This window comes from Hibiscus syriacus, unplaced genomic scaffold, assembly GCF_006381635.1.
Source record: "Hibiscus syriacus cultivar Baekdansim isolate YM2019G1 unplaced genomic scaffold, ASM638163v2 tig00111095_pilon, whole genome shotgun sequence".
NCBI classification, from domain to species: domain Eukaryota; kingdom Viridiplantae; phylum Streptophyta; class Magnoliopsida; order Malvales; family Malvaceae; genus Hibiscus; species Hibiscus syriacus.
In genome coordinates this window covers 355585-373114 of record NW_024062980.1, presented here as the reverse complement: position 1 = coordinate 373114, position 17530 = coordinate 355585, and the positions used below count along the sequence as shown (strand labels likewise).

General features: G+C 32.8%; 1 protein-coding gene across 1 annotated transcript; it reads left to right on the top strand.

The window, feature by feature from the left end:
* The first annotated feature begins 4153 nt into the window (after positions 1–4153).
* On the top strand, positions 4154–8790 carry LOC120152852 (biotin synthase, mitochondrial-like). The gene is made up of 6 exons (XM_039164968.1): positions 4154–4512; positions 4633–4812; positions 5586–5692; positions 6279–6484; positions 7010–7149; positions 8403–8790. The coding sequence occupies exons 1-6, from the start codon at positions 4327–4329 to the stop codon at positions 8691–8693; spliced, it is 1110 nt and encodes a 369-aa protein (XP_039020899.1). The 5' UTR covers positions 4154–4326; the 3' UTR covers positions 8694–8790.
* Positions 8791–17530: the final 8740 nt, after the last annotated feature.

Below are 17530 nucleotides of genomic sequence, written 5' to 3'. Positions count from 1 at the left end.
TACGAAAGAGTTCACATATTGATTAGACGGACTTTCATGCTATTACTAGTTGTTTTATGGATTGTCCTAAGATGAACATGTAGTGATGAGAGTGAGAATTAATGATGACTCGGAACACATAATCGAGTTCATATCAATTAACTTCGACAACCACAATGAGTGGTGATGGTGACTGATGATAGAAACCAAATGTGATAGATTCCGTGACGAGCATAGGTCGATGATATAAATTTTGACTAGATTAAAGTATCAAAATTGATATTTAATATAAATTTTAAGAATTAAATTATTATTTTATCTAAAATTCATAGTTAAATTAATACTCTATTCAAGGATTTAAATAGGGTTCGCGGTCGCGTTTTCGGTCGTGACGCGTTTATCGCGGTTGCGGGCATAACGGATGTCATCGCAGTTACTGCAGGTGCAGCGGTCATGAATTTTTTTAAATTTCGCACAACTTATCCTAAAACATAATAATTATAATTATAAATATTCATTTTTAATATTTTTAGAATATTTTATAGGCAAAAATGACATATATATATAATATAATTTAATCAAATAGAAGACTTTAAAAATCCGGTGATAAAATAAGATTACTAAATTAAATATAATTAAAATAAAGTATAAAATTTAAATTGCAGAAAATTAGATTACTGAAATTATGACTAAATTAAATAAAAATTAAAGTTTACATTCTAAACTAAAAATTAAATTATAAATTTTAAAAGATGGGATTAAATTATAAGTTTTAAAAGATGGGAGGGAGGGATGGAAAATAAATCATACCATTTAAAAGTATATTTTAAAATTTATTTAAAAAATTAGAAAATGAAAATAGGAGGGGTGAGAGTGGGACATGCAAAATAACCTTAAAGGCTTTTAGAGTTGAGGAAAACTCCTGAAGTCTTCTCTTATTATCTCCCAAGTTCTAAATCTCATCCCAACTCTCTCAACTCCTAAGTCTCAAATCTTTAAGGTTTTTAATTTTTTTTAAACTTCTGTTACTCCTCTTCTTACCGGCGGCAAAGCTCAACAGACGCAGGATTTTCCTCCAAAATAACTTTGTTTTGCCGGCTTGTCTCCTACCCGTTTTGATCTATGCCTCTTTGGTGAGTCTTGATTTTGAACTCTTGATAATTAATATGCTTTCTCTCTTGATTTTCCGGACGTGAATTTGGATTTTCTTAATTTTTAATTTTTTTGGCAGTAACGGTGGAATATCGTTAATAGCATCCCATTATTTATGTAATCCACCATTACTTGTTAAGTTGCGAACGCGATAGACCGCTATCGACGTGAATTTGCTACCCACTGCGAAATTCGTTAATATCGATTTCGGACGACGATGCTACCACAAAATAACGGTCGCTATAAAGTTTTCGTTCCACTATTTAAATCACTGACGCTATTTAAAATTAGGGAGACAAATTAAAAATTAAACATTTTTACTAATATATCACGTCATGAAAATTAACACTAATAATTCAATGATCAAAACAAGATAACCAAAACATAACTTTTAAAAAATAGACCATCAAATAAAATAGAGCAAAAAACAAAGAACAATAGCACGAACCAACTTATCTTAGTGGTTAAAGGAATTGTTTTTTTTCTAAAGGTCACGGGTTCGAGCATCAACGGTTGCAGTTTGATATGGGTAAACTACATCAATGAGAGCTAATGTTTTTTCGATTTGTAACAAAATGATCACTAATTTTATTCATTTATAACAAAATGATCACTCTACCGTCATCTCCGTTAAAATGATGACAGGACAATGTTAAGAAAATGGTGAATATTTAATTTTACCCCTAAATTATAATCTAGAACATCAATTAAGTCATTTAACATTGATTTTATATTTAATTTACTCCCAAAATTTTTAAATTTTAATTTTTTCCAAATACCCCACTACCTCCACTATATTCGAACCACCTTCTTTTACAAAATAAAAATGGTTGAGATTTTAAAATCGTTTCTTTTTTATTTTTATATATACTTCCTTATTTCATTTTTAAGATGAGAGGTTGAGATTGTTACTATAAGAACACAACAAACGACATATTACCGTGTTTTAAAAATAAATGGAGTCAAATGAATCTATTTTACTTAATCAAAGAGACCAAGAGATACAAAAAAAAACAACAAAATAATAGAGCTTCAAAACCTGTTGAAGAAGCTGGAGATGAATAACCATGCATGGCAAAAAGTGATGCGTGAGAACGAAGTGATGATAGTCTCAAAACAATAATCTAAAAACACTACGAGAACAAGAAACTGCCAACAATGGAGTCAACGATGCAAACTCATGGTGTGAAGTTAAAGATCAACAAGATGAAGAAACAACAAGAACGACAATAGTTTACAAACTCTGAGTGTTAGGGTTTTGGACTTTACAAGAGTTGTTATATGGTTAGGTAAACAAACAACCAAAATACAAATTAGTATCACATTACATCAATCACTAACCCAAATGTTTTTATTTATTGGTCACTTTGGTTAAATTATTTAGTTAATTTGATATGCTTAGTTATGACATTTTTATTGTGGTATTTTCTTTCTTATTGTACAGTTCATGGTTATCGTGTTAGTTTAAAGTTTACTATGAAAACTATTGCTAGTTTCAGACCTGTAATTGCCATAAGATTCTTCCTTTCAAACCACCAGTTGTGTGCCATGTTGCATGTTAATCACTTGAGTAAGTAAGAAAAGAACAGAAAATGTGCATAAATATTATCATAACTATTCTTATTTTCGGATGTTGTTTCCTTGAATTTGGCCATATTTTAGTGTTTTTAGTAAGATTCAAAGATTATTAACACAAGTTTAAGTTGCATAATTTCCATTACTCAATGCAATGTTTCTTTATGTAAAACATTAATTGAGCTCAAATGAAAATTATTAACACAAGAAAAACAAATTTTTCCTCCCGCAAACGCAAACACTTGGAGTATCACAACATTTGTAAATCATTATCATTCTTTTTCTTCTTCTTTCTCCGTCTTGTTGATCTTTAACTTCACACTATGATTCTGCATCATCGAATCCATTATGACAACTACTTGTTCTCGTAGTATTTACAAGTTATATTTTTGAAGCTCCATTGTGGAGTATCATATGCCACTTTTTATCATGTATGGTTCTATTGCTACTTCAACAAGTTTTGAAGTTCCATTGTTTTGTTTGTTGCTTTTTATATTTCTTAGTCTCTTTGATTAAGTAAAAATAGAGGCATTTGACTCCTTTTGTTTTAACAATACTGTAATTTTTCGTTTGTTGTGTTCTTACAATAACAATCTTAACATCTCATCATGAAAAAATGAAAATGAGAAAGTATATATAAAAATAAAAACGAAACGATTTTTAAATCTCCACCATTTTTTATTTTATAAGAAGGTAATTAAAATATAGTGGAGGTGGTATGGTATTTGGAAAAAAATGAAACTAGAAAGTTTGGGGGTAAATTAAATACTATAAAATCATTGTTCAATGACTTACTTGATGTTTTATGGGTAAAACTAAATTTTACTCATTTTCTTAATGTTGCCACATCATTATTTTAACATAGATGATAGTAGAGTATAGATGGCAATGGATCAGGTTAAGGTCAAGTTTTTGGTCAACTTGATATGAACTGGAAATGTGTATCCTTCACCCGAATCTGACTCGACTTGAAAATTTTATATCATTCACCTGACTTGACCCGAATTTTAGAGTATAAATTTGACCTAACCTGACCCGATATAAAATACGAATTTAATTAAAAAATAATAATTTTTTTTAAAGAAATTACATTATTAACCTCATGTCAGGTCGGAGTTTTTTCACCCTCCACCCGAATCGATCTTGTCCCTTAAAAACTTTGACCCGACATGAACCCATTTTTCAAAAACATTCAACCTGATAAGGTCGGGTAGGGTCAGAATCCATCGGATTCGAGTTAAATTTTCATCCCTACGGTGGAACGACCATTTTGTTATAAATAGGTGACGCTAATGACCATTTTGTTATAAATCAATTATGTTAGTGACTAATTTGTCACCTTTGAAACTTAAATAGGGAAAAACAGAAATGTACTAAAATATTAATGACCATTGGATCCCATAAATAAGCGGAAATCCCTACGACAGAAAAATTGGGTCGAGTATTGGGTAGAGGTTAGGTGGCCACTATCATCTCTATTTCTCTTTCTCTCACTTTACTGAGCACTGCTATGCTGTTTGGCTTAGCAGTGGTAGTGAGATCTGACTTCTGAGCAGTGGGAACAAGAAGGAAACAAAACAGAGCCTTCAATTTCATTTCATTTTCTTCCTCCCGAAGAAAATGTTGTCAATTCGATCCCTTAACGTGGTGCTGAGAAGCTGCAGCTGCTACTATTCTTCTTCCGCCCTATCGGCCGCCGCTACAGAAGCCGAGAGAACTCTCCGGGAAGGTCCTAGAAACGACTGGACTCGCCAACAGATCAACTCCATCTACCATTCTCCTCTTCTCGATCTCCTTTTCCATGGAGTCTCTCTTTTCTCTCTCTCTCTCTCTCTCTCTCTTTCTCTCTCTCTCTCTCCCCCCCATCATTTCCTTTCTTCTCGAATCTACGCCTCTTGAATCTTATCTATTTTGATAATGTTTTAGGCTCAAGTTCACAGACATGCTCATAACTTCAGAGAGGTGCAACAGTGTACACTCCTCTCCATCAAGACTGGTGGATGTAGCGAGGATTGCTCCTATTGTCCTCAGTCCTCAAGGTACCAAACCGGCGTGAAGTCCCACAAACTCATGACCAAGGATGCCGTTTTGCAGGCTGCTAAACAGGTTACCTCTTCTTTTTTTTTTTTTTTTTTTTTGCATTCTGTTTAAGCCATTCCATTTTTCCCATCAATTCTGCTAAACAGGTTCGTTTAAGGGTGAGCAAACGACTCGACTCTAAAAAATTTGAATCTTTTTTTTTGACTCAACCCTAAAATAAATTCTACTTGACTCGACCCGTAATTTCATAAATTCGAAAATGTAACTCACAATTTTTAGTAGTTAGTGAATTAATTTTTAAATTCTACTCGAATACCTCAACTCTGCATGATATATTTATACCTATAGGATATAGAAAACCAGCAATGATGGAACTAGGATCAAAACACTGAGAGGAGCAACGTTTATTAAATATTTAAATTGGAAAATTGGAAGGGACAAAGGACTTATTTGATTAATATTTAACTAAAAAAATACTTAAAATGCTATTATACCAATATATTTGGGACAAAGAATGGCTCCGACCATGAAAACTAGTTTCATAACACCATAAATATTTATAATTAAATTTAAACAGAGACTCTAACAACTCGATTCGAATTTCATAGACTTACTAAAAATTTTAAAATAAAGTTTGAGTTATAAAGTAGTACTCGTCAATACGAATAAATCAAATTTTTTTTACTCAACTTGATCAATTACTCACCCTTAGGTTAGTTACTGTCTTCAACTACTACCAATTGAATATATATAAACTACTATCTAATGTACTTAGAGCCTTTCTTTGTGTGTTCTGCTTCATGTAGCATGATTTGCTGTTATTTCTCTACTATTGGCAGGCAAAAGAGGCTGGTAGTACACGCTTTTGCATGGGCGCAGCTTGGAGAGACACAGTAGGAAGGAAAACTAACTTCAACCAAATTCTTGAATATGTTAAAGAAATTAGGTAATGAAGCATCACCTATTTCATATTACTTATGTTAGAAATTCAGAGCTTGAGTATATTTTTTTTAGGAAAATATGATTTCTGTTACCTAGCTTATATTATAAATTTCAAGTGAACTTGATTCTGAAAACTTATTAAAACAATTGGTTAGATGCTTGATCTTAAATTTTCTGCTACTGATTTTATTTTCTTTCCGTGCTTTGGTTAAAACTAATTAGTTTTTGTGCCTATTTATTCTTGCCATAGGATTATTGATTCCTGGCCTCTAAATAATAACACGAAGTCCATGTTTGGATTTACGCGTTGAAAAACCTGAAATGTTTTCCTTTCGTCATGTAAATCTTCCTCAGAAGGAAACATATACAATCTCCACTGAAAAACATGTGCAACCTTTATTCTTTTTTCCAATATAGTATATATATGTATATTTCCTAGAATACTGAGGTTACATTGTCTTGAACAGCATTCTTTCAAAATTTTCTTCTTATTTTCTGTCAATTTGAAAATGTTTTGATCATGCCATTGCTAAGGTTTTGTAATTCTTCCATCAAAAGTCAAACAAAATTTGAAGCGTCTTGTTTACCAGGGATATGGGGATGGAAGTGTGTTGCACTTTGGGCATGCTGGAGAAGCAGCAAGCACTTGAACTTAAGAAGGCTGGTCTAACAGCTTACAACCATAATCTTGATACTTCAAAAGAATATTACCCCAACATTATTACAACAAGAACTTATGATGAGCGGCTGGAAACCCTTCAACATGTCCGTGAAGCTGGAATTAATGTCTGTTCAGGTGATCGGTTAAACATCATTATGACTGAAAGCAATCTTTCACTATATGATTTGTAATGCTAGTCATTTAGTAAGTTAATAATATCCGAACTTCTTCCTCTTCTTTATTATCTTCCTGTTGAGAAAGTTGATGCAGAAAAGAGAATTGTTTTAGTTGGTTATTTATGTGGAGTTGGTAAGAAATTTGCAACTAGGTTTCTGGTTTGGCTGCACATTTTGTCTTTTCACCTTTTCAATGATGAAGTTCTGTCTTGCTGGAAAACTTCTACTTGTTGAAAGTATTCTTTTTTAGGCCTTCAGGTACATTCATATATGCATATATATAAATATTTATGTTTGTGTGCACACACATACATGCAGATGATGGTCAATTCTGAAAGATCTTTTTGAGTAATTTTAACAATGTTATGTTAACCTCCAGATAAGTTCTATCATTAAGCTTCTGTATATCCTGAGTTTTATCTAACAAATACTGGTTACAACTACTTCTAACTGAAATTATATTGATTTACTTCTCTATTAACAGGGGGGATTATAGGGCTTGGAGAAGCAGAAGAGGACCGGGTTGGTTTACTTCACACTTTGGCAACACTTCCCACTCACCCAGAAAGTGTTCCCATTAATGCCTTGGTCGCAGTGGAAGGCACACCTCTTCAAGATCAAAAGGTAATTCTAACTGAAAAATAAAGCATAGCCATGGGCTGTTGTTTCATTATTATTATTTTCTTGTTTTCCATTTTATTGTTGTAATTCTTTTCTAGTACAGATACAATGATGCGTGCATCATATGGTTTTGTGCTGTCTTGTGATAGAGATATAAGTGAACAACTTGCAGTCAATAGAACTTTTTTTTAGTAAAAGTAGAACAACAGTTTGCCGTCAATAAACTTTGAGTTTATAACCTTACTGTTTTTCTGCTCAATTCCACGGTTTTGTCTTTCTTTTGGTTGATGTTCTCTGAGCGATATAACTGAGGACCTTCGCTGTCTGAGTCAGTGTCCGGACATTTCTCCTCCGGAATGAAGTTTCAAGTCCTTTATATTATAAGTTCTTCTGGTCATGTGCTTGCTCTTGCTAACTCTTATTCTCTCCATCTACCATTTTTCAACCTTTTGGTTCTTGTTTTGACTGAACTTCATAAATGATGCATAACATTTCTTCCACTAAAGAGGAAAATAGAATTAGGACATTTCGAAATTGTATCTCCAGCCATTATCTTGTTTACTCTTTAACCAACTTCTAGTTGGTGTAGCGGGAAGAGGTGTTAGGTCCCTTGAGCAAACGTCAAGAGTTAGAATCCTGACGTTGTGAATAGAGAAAACTAGGATGGGAAGATCGTCCTCATAATGGATGGGTCTTTGCTAAACCAGATATGGATTAGTCAGCTAATAGGTTAGATACTGGTGATGATACCAAAAAAAATAAACTATTACTTTTGTTTCATTCATTTTGGTACCCAAACTTTATTTTTTTTTTCAAAAGCATGACTAACGTTTAGTTTAGGTTTCAGTTTGGTACCCAGCCGTTAAAAAATTAACAAAATGGCAGACGTGGCATTTTTTTTCAATGATGACATGGCATTACCTTATGGTGACATCACCGTTAAGTTATTAAAGGGATACCAAAATGAAACCTAAACTAAACATTAGGTATGGTTTTGAAAAAAAATAAAGTTTGGGTACCAAAAAGAAATAAAATTAATAGTTTAGGTACTAAATGTGTAGTTTACCAGAAAAAAATATTGTTGCTTTGCACTCTTGATTAAAACAATGATTGCTACAGAAACAGATTTAAGTTTAATCCTTTTGCTTTGGTTAAATATTCTTGGTGTGTTTTCTTCACTTGTGATGACTGCATTAGAATAATTTATTGAGCTTGAGAATCGGTATGTTAGTTAATATTTGTCATCACTTGTTCAGCCTGTGGAAATATGGGAGATGATTCGGATGATTGCCACTGCTCGTATAGTCATGCCGACATCCATGGTTAGGCTGTCGGCCGGGAGAGTTCGTTTCTCCATGCCTGAGCAGGCATTATGCTTCCTTGCCGGAGCAAATTCTATATTCACTGGTGAGAAGCTGTTGACAACTCCAAACAATGATTATGATGCTGATCAAGACATGTTCAAAATCCTCGGACTGATTCCGAAACCTCCCAGTTTTCCTGAGGAAGAAGCAAGCTGTGGTGAAGCTGTTTCATCGTCAGGTTGATTCAAAGAAGTTCCTTTTTAGTTGTAGCATTGTTAATTCACTGCAAATTGCCTTTTCCGGTTATTATGTTTGTTAGTTAATAAAAATGGGAATTAGCTAGCTCTTGTTGGCTGGGTAGAAGCGTTCGAGACTTAATTCAGTGGACTTTCGTACAATTGATTTATTTGGTAATTAACCATCTCAATGTTTTTTCTTTTAAAGAATAATTCCTAATAAGGACTAAATTGAATTCCGTTAAGTGACACATATCTCAATATGATAATTTTGGAAATTTATTTTTTCAAAAAAAAAACCCTTAAAACTATTTTATTTTGGAAAAAGGTCCAATTTTATTTAAATATCAAAAAAGGTCTCAATCTCAACTTGGCTGACTTGATTACAGTCCATTTAAAAGCGGCACAAACCTCTAAATTTTATTTTAGTTAAAAGAGTCCCATTAAGCAAAGATGCATAACAAAGCCGTGCCTTGTTTTTTAGAGCTTGCCATAGTGCAAAACATGGGCACTTAGTACAATTCATAGATATGCTTAATGCAATTCCATATTTGATCATTTCAAGGCAATGTCCCACTCACTAGCCATGATGAAGTAGCTTCACGTCTATCAATGAACACAAAATTTTATAGGATAAATTGTGCATTTAGTACCTAAACTATTAGTTTTAGTCCGTTTTAGTATCTAAACTTTTAATATTTTCAAAATTATATCTAATGCTTAGTTTTCATTTCATTTCAGTACCCCTTTGTTTAAAACTTAACGTGTTTAGTACTTAAATTATCAGTTTTGGTCTAATTTAGTACCTAAACTTTCAATTTTCCCCCAAAACTTAATGTTAATTTTTTAATAGTGTACTAAAATGAATAAAAAACTAAAGTTTAGTTATGATTTTGAATTAAAAGTTTAAGTACTAAAATTGACCACAGTTGATAATTTAGGTACTAAACGCTTAATTTACTTAATTTTATATTAATGATACAAACTTCAGAAATTATATTAAACATTAGGAGTACGAAATTATATAATTGGGTGTAAAATTAGATATCGAAAAAAATATAAAAAAATTAAATCATATATGAATTTAAAATTTCTTAAGTTGCGACAGTGCCCTAACACCCCCTCAATCCATTTCCTGTTGTTGACATATCTATTTGGTGAGCAAAAGGCCAGGCAATGAGCGTCGAGCCAAGTCCCTGGGTTGGCTCTGCCACAGAGTGTGGCAGCCGTGGCCCCTATCCCGTCACGGCGGTGGGTTCACGTCCCTCACAGTCAGCCATGTATTAAATTACTCCCTAAACTGTGTAATCAAACCGTGCTTCAACGTCCATACATGTACCCATTACACTTGTGCTCCTTCCCAACCCTCTGCAATCACGCAATCGCTGACGACCTCCACGCTCCTCGGCTAGAACCTGAACTCAGTGTGGTTCGACTCCCCGGTGAGCATCCGCATCATGTGGTGGCACCGTGGAGGGCCGTGGAACCACCATTCCAGGTCACTTGTGAGCAGTTAGACGACGGTGCCGGTTTCACCATGTGCCAATGCTTTGTAAAGTGAATCCACAACTGTTTTGTTTACCATTTCGGGGTTTGAGTCGGATTCGGACACCAAAAGTTCATTCTTGTTGGATTCCATTATCTGTTCTGAAAATGAAAGAGAAAAGATACTAGAGTGAGCTAGCAAAGCTCAAATTATAAGAAACGAATTTGAAATAAATTTGAGCGAGGAATAATGTCCTAAAGTGCAGGCCTTTTATGGCAAAAAGGTCACTTTTAGAGCAGCTATGAGTGACATGACAGATGATCTATCTCAATTATTAATTATTAAATGCCTCTCTTAGCATATAACTTCCAAATGAATTACTCTGTGTATAGATTGACTCAAAATTTCATACTATAAGATAAATTTTAATTTTTAAAATTTGAGGGAATGAAAATAATTTTTTAAATGAAATGTATAAAAAATATATGATATTTTTAAATTTTCAAGAGTTGGGGATTACCTCATTTGCCTCCTGTCCCCCTCGGTCTATCTTATATATACAAGTTAGGATCCACTTATATCTAAGGTAAACTTTTAGGTTTACACTCTTTTAGAATTAATAGATGAGAAAAATTAAAGGCTGAAATTAACTCCTTAATTTTTTTCTCGTGAACATCTTCTCATTTTCTACTATTAATCTCAGCTTTTGATTTTTCCTCATCTAAATATCCTAAAAGGGTGTAAATTTTTTTTAAGTTTACATTATGTAGTTGGATCTATATATATATAAGGGTTAAGATCCACTTACACTATGTAAAACTAATAAGTTTTACACAATTTATAACCATTAGATTTAGACAAATAAATGGCTTAGATTTAACTAAAATTTATAACCCATAAATAAATATTTCTTTAATTCGCAGTAAAACTATATTTTTTTTCTTTTAGGATTAGGGTTTAGAATTTAGATTTTACTATTTAAACTTTAAGATTTAGTTAGGGTTTATGATTTAAGATTAAGGGTTTAGTCAAATTTATGGTTCAGGATGTAGGATTTGGGATTTTGGATTTTGGATAAAATGAGATAATATTTTACGGTGAGTTAAAAGACATTTTTTATAAGTTATAAATTTTAATTAAATTGAAGCTATTTATTTATTTAAATCTAACAGTTACAAATTAGTATAAAATTTATTAGTTTTACATAATGTAAGCGGATTATGCTATATATATATATATATACCACAAGTATGCGGATCCCAACTTTGTAAGTTATAAACTAAATATCAATTATTTTTAGGATCATTGGACGAGTGAAAAAGATGATTAAGGTTATTTAAAGCGCATAAACTAGGAGCAACCAAGCTATGAAAACCAGAACATATATGATCAGTAGCCCCAGTGTCTAAGATCCAAATGGGAGATTTTGTAATAGAGTAACAATGATATAAAGTATCTGTCAAGTGAGCGGATGAGTTAGTTGGAGCAGACTTATAGAGATGAGTCAAAATCTTTTGATATTGATCATTGGTGAAGACGATAGGACCAACTGATGAAGAACATGTTTCAGGTACATGAGGTGAAATAGACTTAGCATCTGTTGGTAGAGCACAAGGTTCTAAACCTTGAGGTCGTGGGATCAAGTCCCACGGAGGGCATTTCATAATTTGGAGGTCTCCTACGGAAGCTGCTCTCAACCTGGTGTTGGGGGCAGCCTACTATCTTACCTCCCTCTTACCCCATACAGATGGGAAAAAAGGGACAGCCATCTGTGACTAAAGAAGCCTGAGGCTCTCTCTTCTTGGAGAACTTGAAGTCTGGATGAAAACCTATAAGACGATAACATTGCTCTTTCTTGTGACCCCTGTCCTTTCAGTGATCACAAACACCATTGAACCAATAACGACCAGATGACCCAGAAGCATTTGAATAGAATGCAGTGAAATCAACGAGATGAGGCATAACACTGAGATGAGCAGGCTTTGATTCTTCTTGACTCACCATGGAGTAAGCATGATTCACAAACAGAAGTAGTTACATTAAAAGAATTTGACTATAAATGGAAGAGGTCTCATTGAGGCCCATTAAAAACTAAAACAAATGTTAATTTACAAGTATAAAGCTACTATACAACTAACTAACTACAAGCTACTATACAACTAACTAACTACAAGCTACTATACAACTAACTAACTACCAGCTGTAAAGAAACTACTTGAAACTAAGCTGTTGCATTCTCTATAGGTAATTCATTAATTTACAAGTATAATATCGATATCAGATTGACTTGGATATAAATATTAATTTATTAATATTTGTTTAATATTAATCATGAATATAGTTAATTTACAGATATATATATATATATATGATTAATCTTAAACAAATATTAATAAAAAGTAAAAAAATAATTATATTTAATATTTAAAATTATTAAAATTAATATATCTAATATCATTTTGATCATTTTAAAAAGTAAGACACCACAGCATAGCTTAGACTTTAGTACTAGCACATATATAACTTTGTACCTAAGGGAATGTCTAAGGGACGACAACTTAATTTAAGGTTAAGGAACGATAGGGAAATGACACAACCGAAAATATTATAAAAAGCATAAAACTTTCAGTTGGTTGCAACTTAAAATATATTTTTTTTAACATTTTTCGGTTACTCACCTTCGTGATATTTTCAGTTGGCAACGGAAAATATTAACTTCCGAAAATGTTAAAAAAGTTAACATTTTAGGTTGCACTCAACTGAAAATGTTATGTTTTTATAATATTTTCGGTTGAGTCAATTCTCTGTCATTTCTTAGCCTTAAATTTAGCTAATGTACAACATAACTTTTCTTACCTATAATGTGGAGTTTATGTACACCAATAATTTGCATAGAGCCTAGAGGACCAAATCAAAATTACCGAGAGATAAGACTTACGGCCTACATGAAACTTTTGCAATAATATTGCAATTTGAGAGGCCAAGTTGATCGTTAGTTAAATTATGGAATATTTTATGGATAGCATTAGATGGTGATAAGTCCTTGCATGCATTTATGAAGGGTTGTTGGATCGGACCCTCCCCCTCGTGTAAATGAGAAGTGGGAACCAATTGTAGCCATTATTATGCCTTCCCCCACTCATGATTCAATTGTTCTTGCATTATTCACACCATTGCCTCCACCTCGCTCTCGTACAACCAATGGTTGGTCATCTTAGATTCTTATTCTCACTCTTTTATCAAAAAATTATGTCCAATACGGAATCGAGGTGAATATTAAAAGTGTAAACACCAATTTTAATCCGGTTGAAACTTAAACTTTAGAACTCGATTTAGACTTAAATTTAAGGACTCGAGTCAAGCTCAAACTTATTTAAACCACACTCAAATTGCATAAACCTATTTGAGCCCAAAGAACCTAATTAACTCGGACAAAATTAGATATGGGTCAAATCCGGATTCATTCCACCAAATAATCCGATCAAACATGCACCATTCGCCTTCCCTACCCTGCCACGAGTCCCCCAAAATCAAGTGGAAGACAGCAAAATCAAACATAAAAAAAAACCCAAACTTGAGGACTTGAATCAGATCCAAATTCGGTTAAATGAGCATTGCCCACAAGCAACATCATGCAACCAGTGCCCAGTGGGAAAAAAACACTATACATTAAGGACTAATTCATCCATTAAACCATTTTTTAAGTTGAAAACGCAGTGTGGATATTAGACCGTTAGTGCTAGTGACGTGCAGTTAGTTTGACTCCGTTAACTATTTCCAGTGAGTTGTTATTGGGATGTTAATTATTTGATGTTGTTATATGAGCATTGAGCTTTGGGCTTTGACAAAAGGTCGTACAATATTTATATATATGAAAATTCAGAAAATCGCATTGTGTATATATTGGTAGATTTGCGTATCCTCCGATGGATATGATCCAATAATGCAAGGATTGTGGTGGGCACTAGGCAATGCATAGTTTATGAAGCCACTCAAATATTCCTGGACCTTGTCTCCCTGCTGAGCCATGGCCAGCCTGTTTAGTCCCATGAAAATTGAGAAACTAAATTTATTATTAAATTGCTGTTTCATGTGGCCATTGCATACCCTCCAAGGCAAACAAATGAAGTGTTTTATGAATGTATGCTTACCAGGTTGTGTGGCTCCCAATAAGATCTCCCTTAGTTTTATATTAGAGAGAACAAATTTTTAAAATTAGGTTAATACAAAAATAAATGTTCAAATTATACCTCGAAATACAATTTGATGCCTAAAGAATTTTTCGCTAATAATAGGTGTCTAACGTTTTCTTTGTTAACATTTTAGGCGCATACGTGTTAATTGTCGTTAAAACCCCCCGTTAAGAAATATGTGTCACGTTCCGGAAATTTTGAGAACTTATTTAAAAAATTTAAAAAATTATTTAAAAAAACATCTTGGGTTTTCATTCTCCCTCTCCCGTTTTCTCCCTTCTTCCCCCCTGCAACCTTCTAAAACGGCCAAAGGTTGATTGTCACGGCCGACTGCAACGACATCCACATCCAATCAAACGGTCGAGTATCATGATCAATCTGAGGGATTTGTAAGGATTTGAAACCCTAAAATAAAATATTTCATTTATACTATTTTTTGATGTTCGATCGGTTACGAAAGTATGAAATTTTTGGCCGTGGGTGGTTCTCTAGCACACGTCTTTGGGTGTTTAGCCTATTGACGACATTGGTGACCGACATTGGCAAAAGAATTAAAACCAAGGTTTTAAAAGTTTTGGGTTCTTTTTCAAGATTTGAATTTTTCTAGTTTTTTTAAATTATATTTTTTATTTTAAAAAATCTCAGAATTACTAGAACATGACACGTGTCACTTAACGAAGATTTTTAACGATGGTTAACGGCCGACACCTAAAATGGTAATGAAAAAAAATGTTAGGCAACTATTATTAGCGAAAAATTCTTTAGACACCAAACTGTATTTTGAGGTATGGTTTGGGTACTTATTTTTGTATTACACTTTTAAAATTTTAAGGGATAACAAAAATATATAAGCGTATCATCAACACTTATACAAATTATTCTTACTAAATTAATCGAGACCTACAAAATTTAAATTAGTTGAGACTTACAAAATTTAGAGTAGTCGAAACTTGTTATATAATAATCTTTTAAATTAGTCGAAACTTACAAAAAGATAATTAGAAAGTGAAGATACTAATTTTTTTACCCATATTATAAATATTATTATTATTATATTATTATTATTACTATATATTATTATTATTATTATTATTATTATTATCATTATTATTATTATTATTAAATATATTAATATATATAAATAATATTAATTACAAGCCCAGTTAACCGGCCCAAAACCCAAACCGAAACCCTAAACATTTAGGGTTTCAGTTAGGGTTTCCTAACTCTAATCCCTAGCCGCCTCTGCCTCCAGCCGCCTCTGCCTCCACCGCTGCCACGTCACAACCGAAGGCACCAGAAGGTCGGCCGTAGCCGCACACGTATTTCCCAAATGGTGAGTCACCATTGGAAGTCCGGTGACTCACCGAACTCACTCTTCGGACCGGTCCGATGACCACACCGGTGGTGGCTATAAAAGCCACCACCCGAACCTGCAAAAAAAAAACACAGAGAGGAGACAGAGAGAAGAGGGACAGAGACAGAAAAGAGAGACAGAAAATACACAGAGAGAAAAGAAATACAGAGAAACAAAACACTACCAACGATCTCAACAACAACGCAGCAAAGAAACAGAAAAGAAAGAAAAAGGAAGAAGAGAAACTTACCGAGGAAGCCCGACCCCGGATCTCACCAAACCTTCGAAAATACCGAAGGTATTTCTTTGATTTGCTCCGATTGGGAGCTATTTAGGAGAAAACAACGCCGGAACCGTCCTTAGGATGGTCCGATCTACCCAATAGTAAAAATAAATTTTCGGCCACCGGATGCGGTGGCCGGCCGGTGACGGTCACGGCGCAGACGGTTGCCGTCCGGTGACCGACTTCCCTCCGATGAGGGAAGCTAGAGAGAGGCCAGAGCTCTTCTCTGCTTGAGAGAGAAAGAAAAAAAATGAAATGAAGCTGGCCCTTCGGGCCAGCCATTTTGGACCTTATATAGGCCTTCCCGAACACGTCGTTTCGGGAAGGACTATGGCGTAATTAGATAATAGTTAAACCCGTCCGAAGCCATTCCAACTTGTAACTTTACATTTAGTCACTAAATCGAATTCATAATACTTTTAATTGATCTCGAATTTTAATTTTATTTATTTAGTCCTTTTTATTAAAATAATATTTAGGATAAATAACATATTTAATCCCTTAATTTTAATAAATAATATTTAATCCCTAGTTTATATTTTTAATTTATTTTATTATAATATTCGAATTTAGATAATTTTATTTTAGTCACTAAATAAATAAAATAAAGAAATAGCCTGTTTAATCCCTATACTTTTGATTAATTATGAATTAGATTTTAATTTACTTTTACTATAATTTAGTCATTTATTTTAAATGTTTTCATTTATTTTACTGATTTTAAATATATCGTTCTAGTTGTATTTTTATTGTTTTAATTTTACTTGTTATATTTTAATATTTTATGTATTCATAAATATAATAATAATAGTAATTAAATTTTAAATAAATTATTTTAATATTATTTTTCAATATAGAAGAAAAGGACAGTTTAATACAACTGGAGTCTTATTCTGGTATTTTAAAATTAATAATTAAATTTTTTTATTTAATTTAAATTAACATTTATTAATATCAAAGAAAGAGATGTCTTAAGGCACCTAGAAGTCCTTTTGATATTTAAATAAATAAAATATGATAATAAATTAAATATATTTTGAATTTTTAAATTTTAATAAAAAGACAATTTATAATTAAAAAGTACCAATTTTGGGCGTTGTAGGGGTGCTAATCCTTCCCTAAACGTAACCGACCACGAATCCCTTTTTATTATTAAAAGAACGAATTTTTGGTTATAAACGCAGATCAGTTCATTTTTAATTGATGTTTTCTTAAAACTCTTTTAAAAAAAAAATAATTTTTAGGTATTCGACCTACCTGACCCAAAAGGCCGATGGCGTCTCCCAAATTATTTTCAAAACCATTTATTCACATCAATTTTCCCGTCAAATAAATATTTCGTGCCAGGACGAAAACCGGTTACGACAGCTTGGCGACTCCGCTGGGGACTGGTCAAACTTTTAAAAATCAATTATAAATTGTCTCTATTAATTATAAATTAAAATTTCATATATTTAATTTATAATTATTTATATATATATATATACATATTATTTTTATAGTATTTATATATATTATTAATATT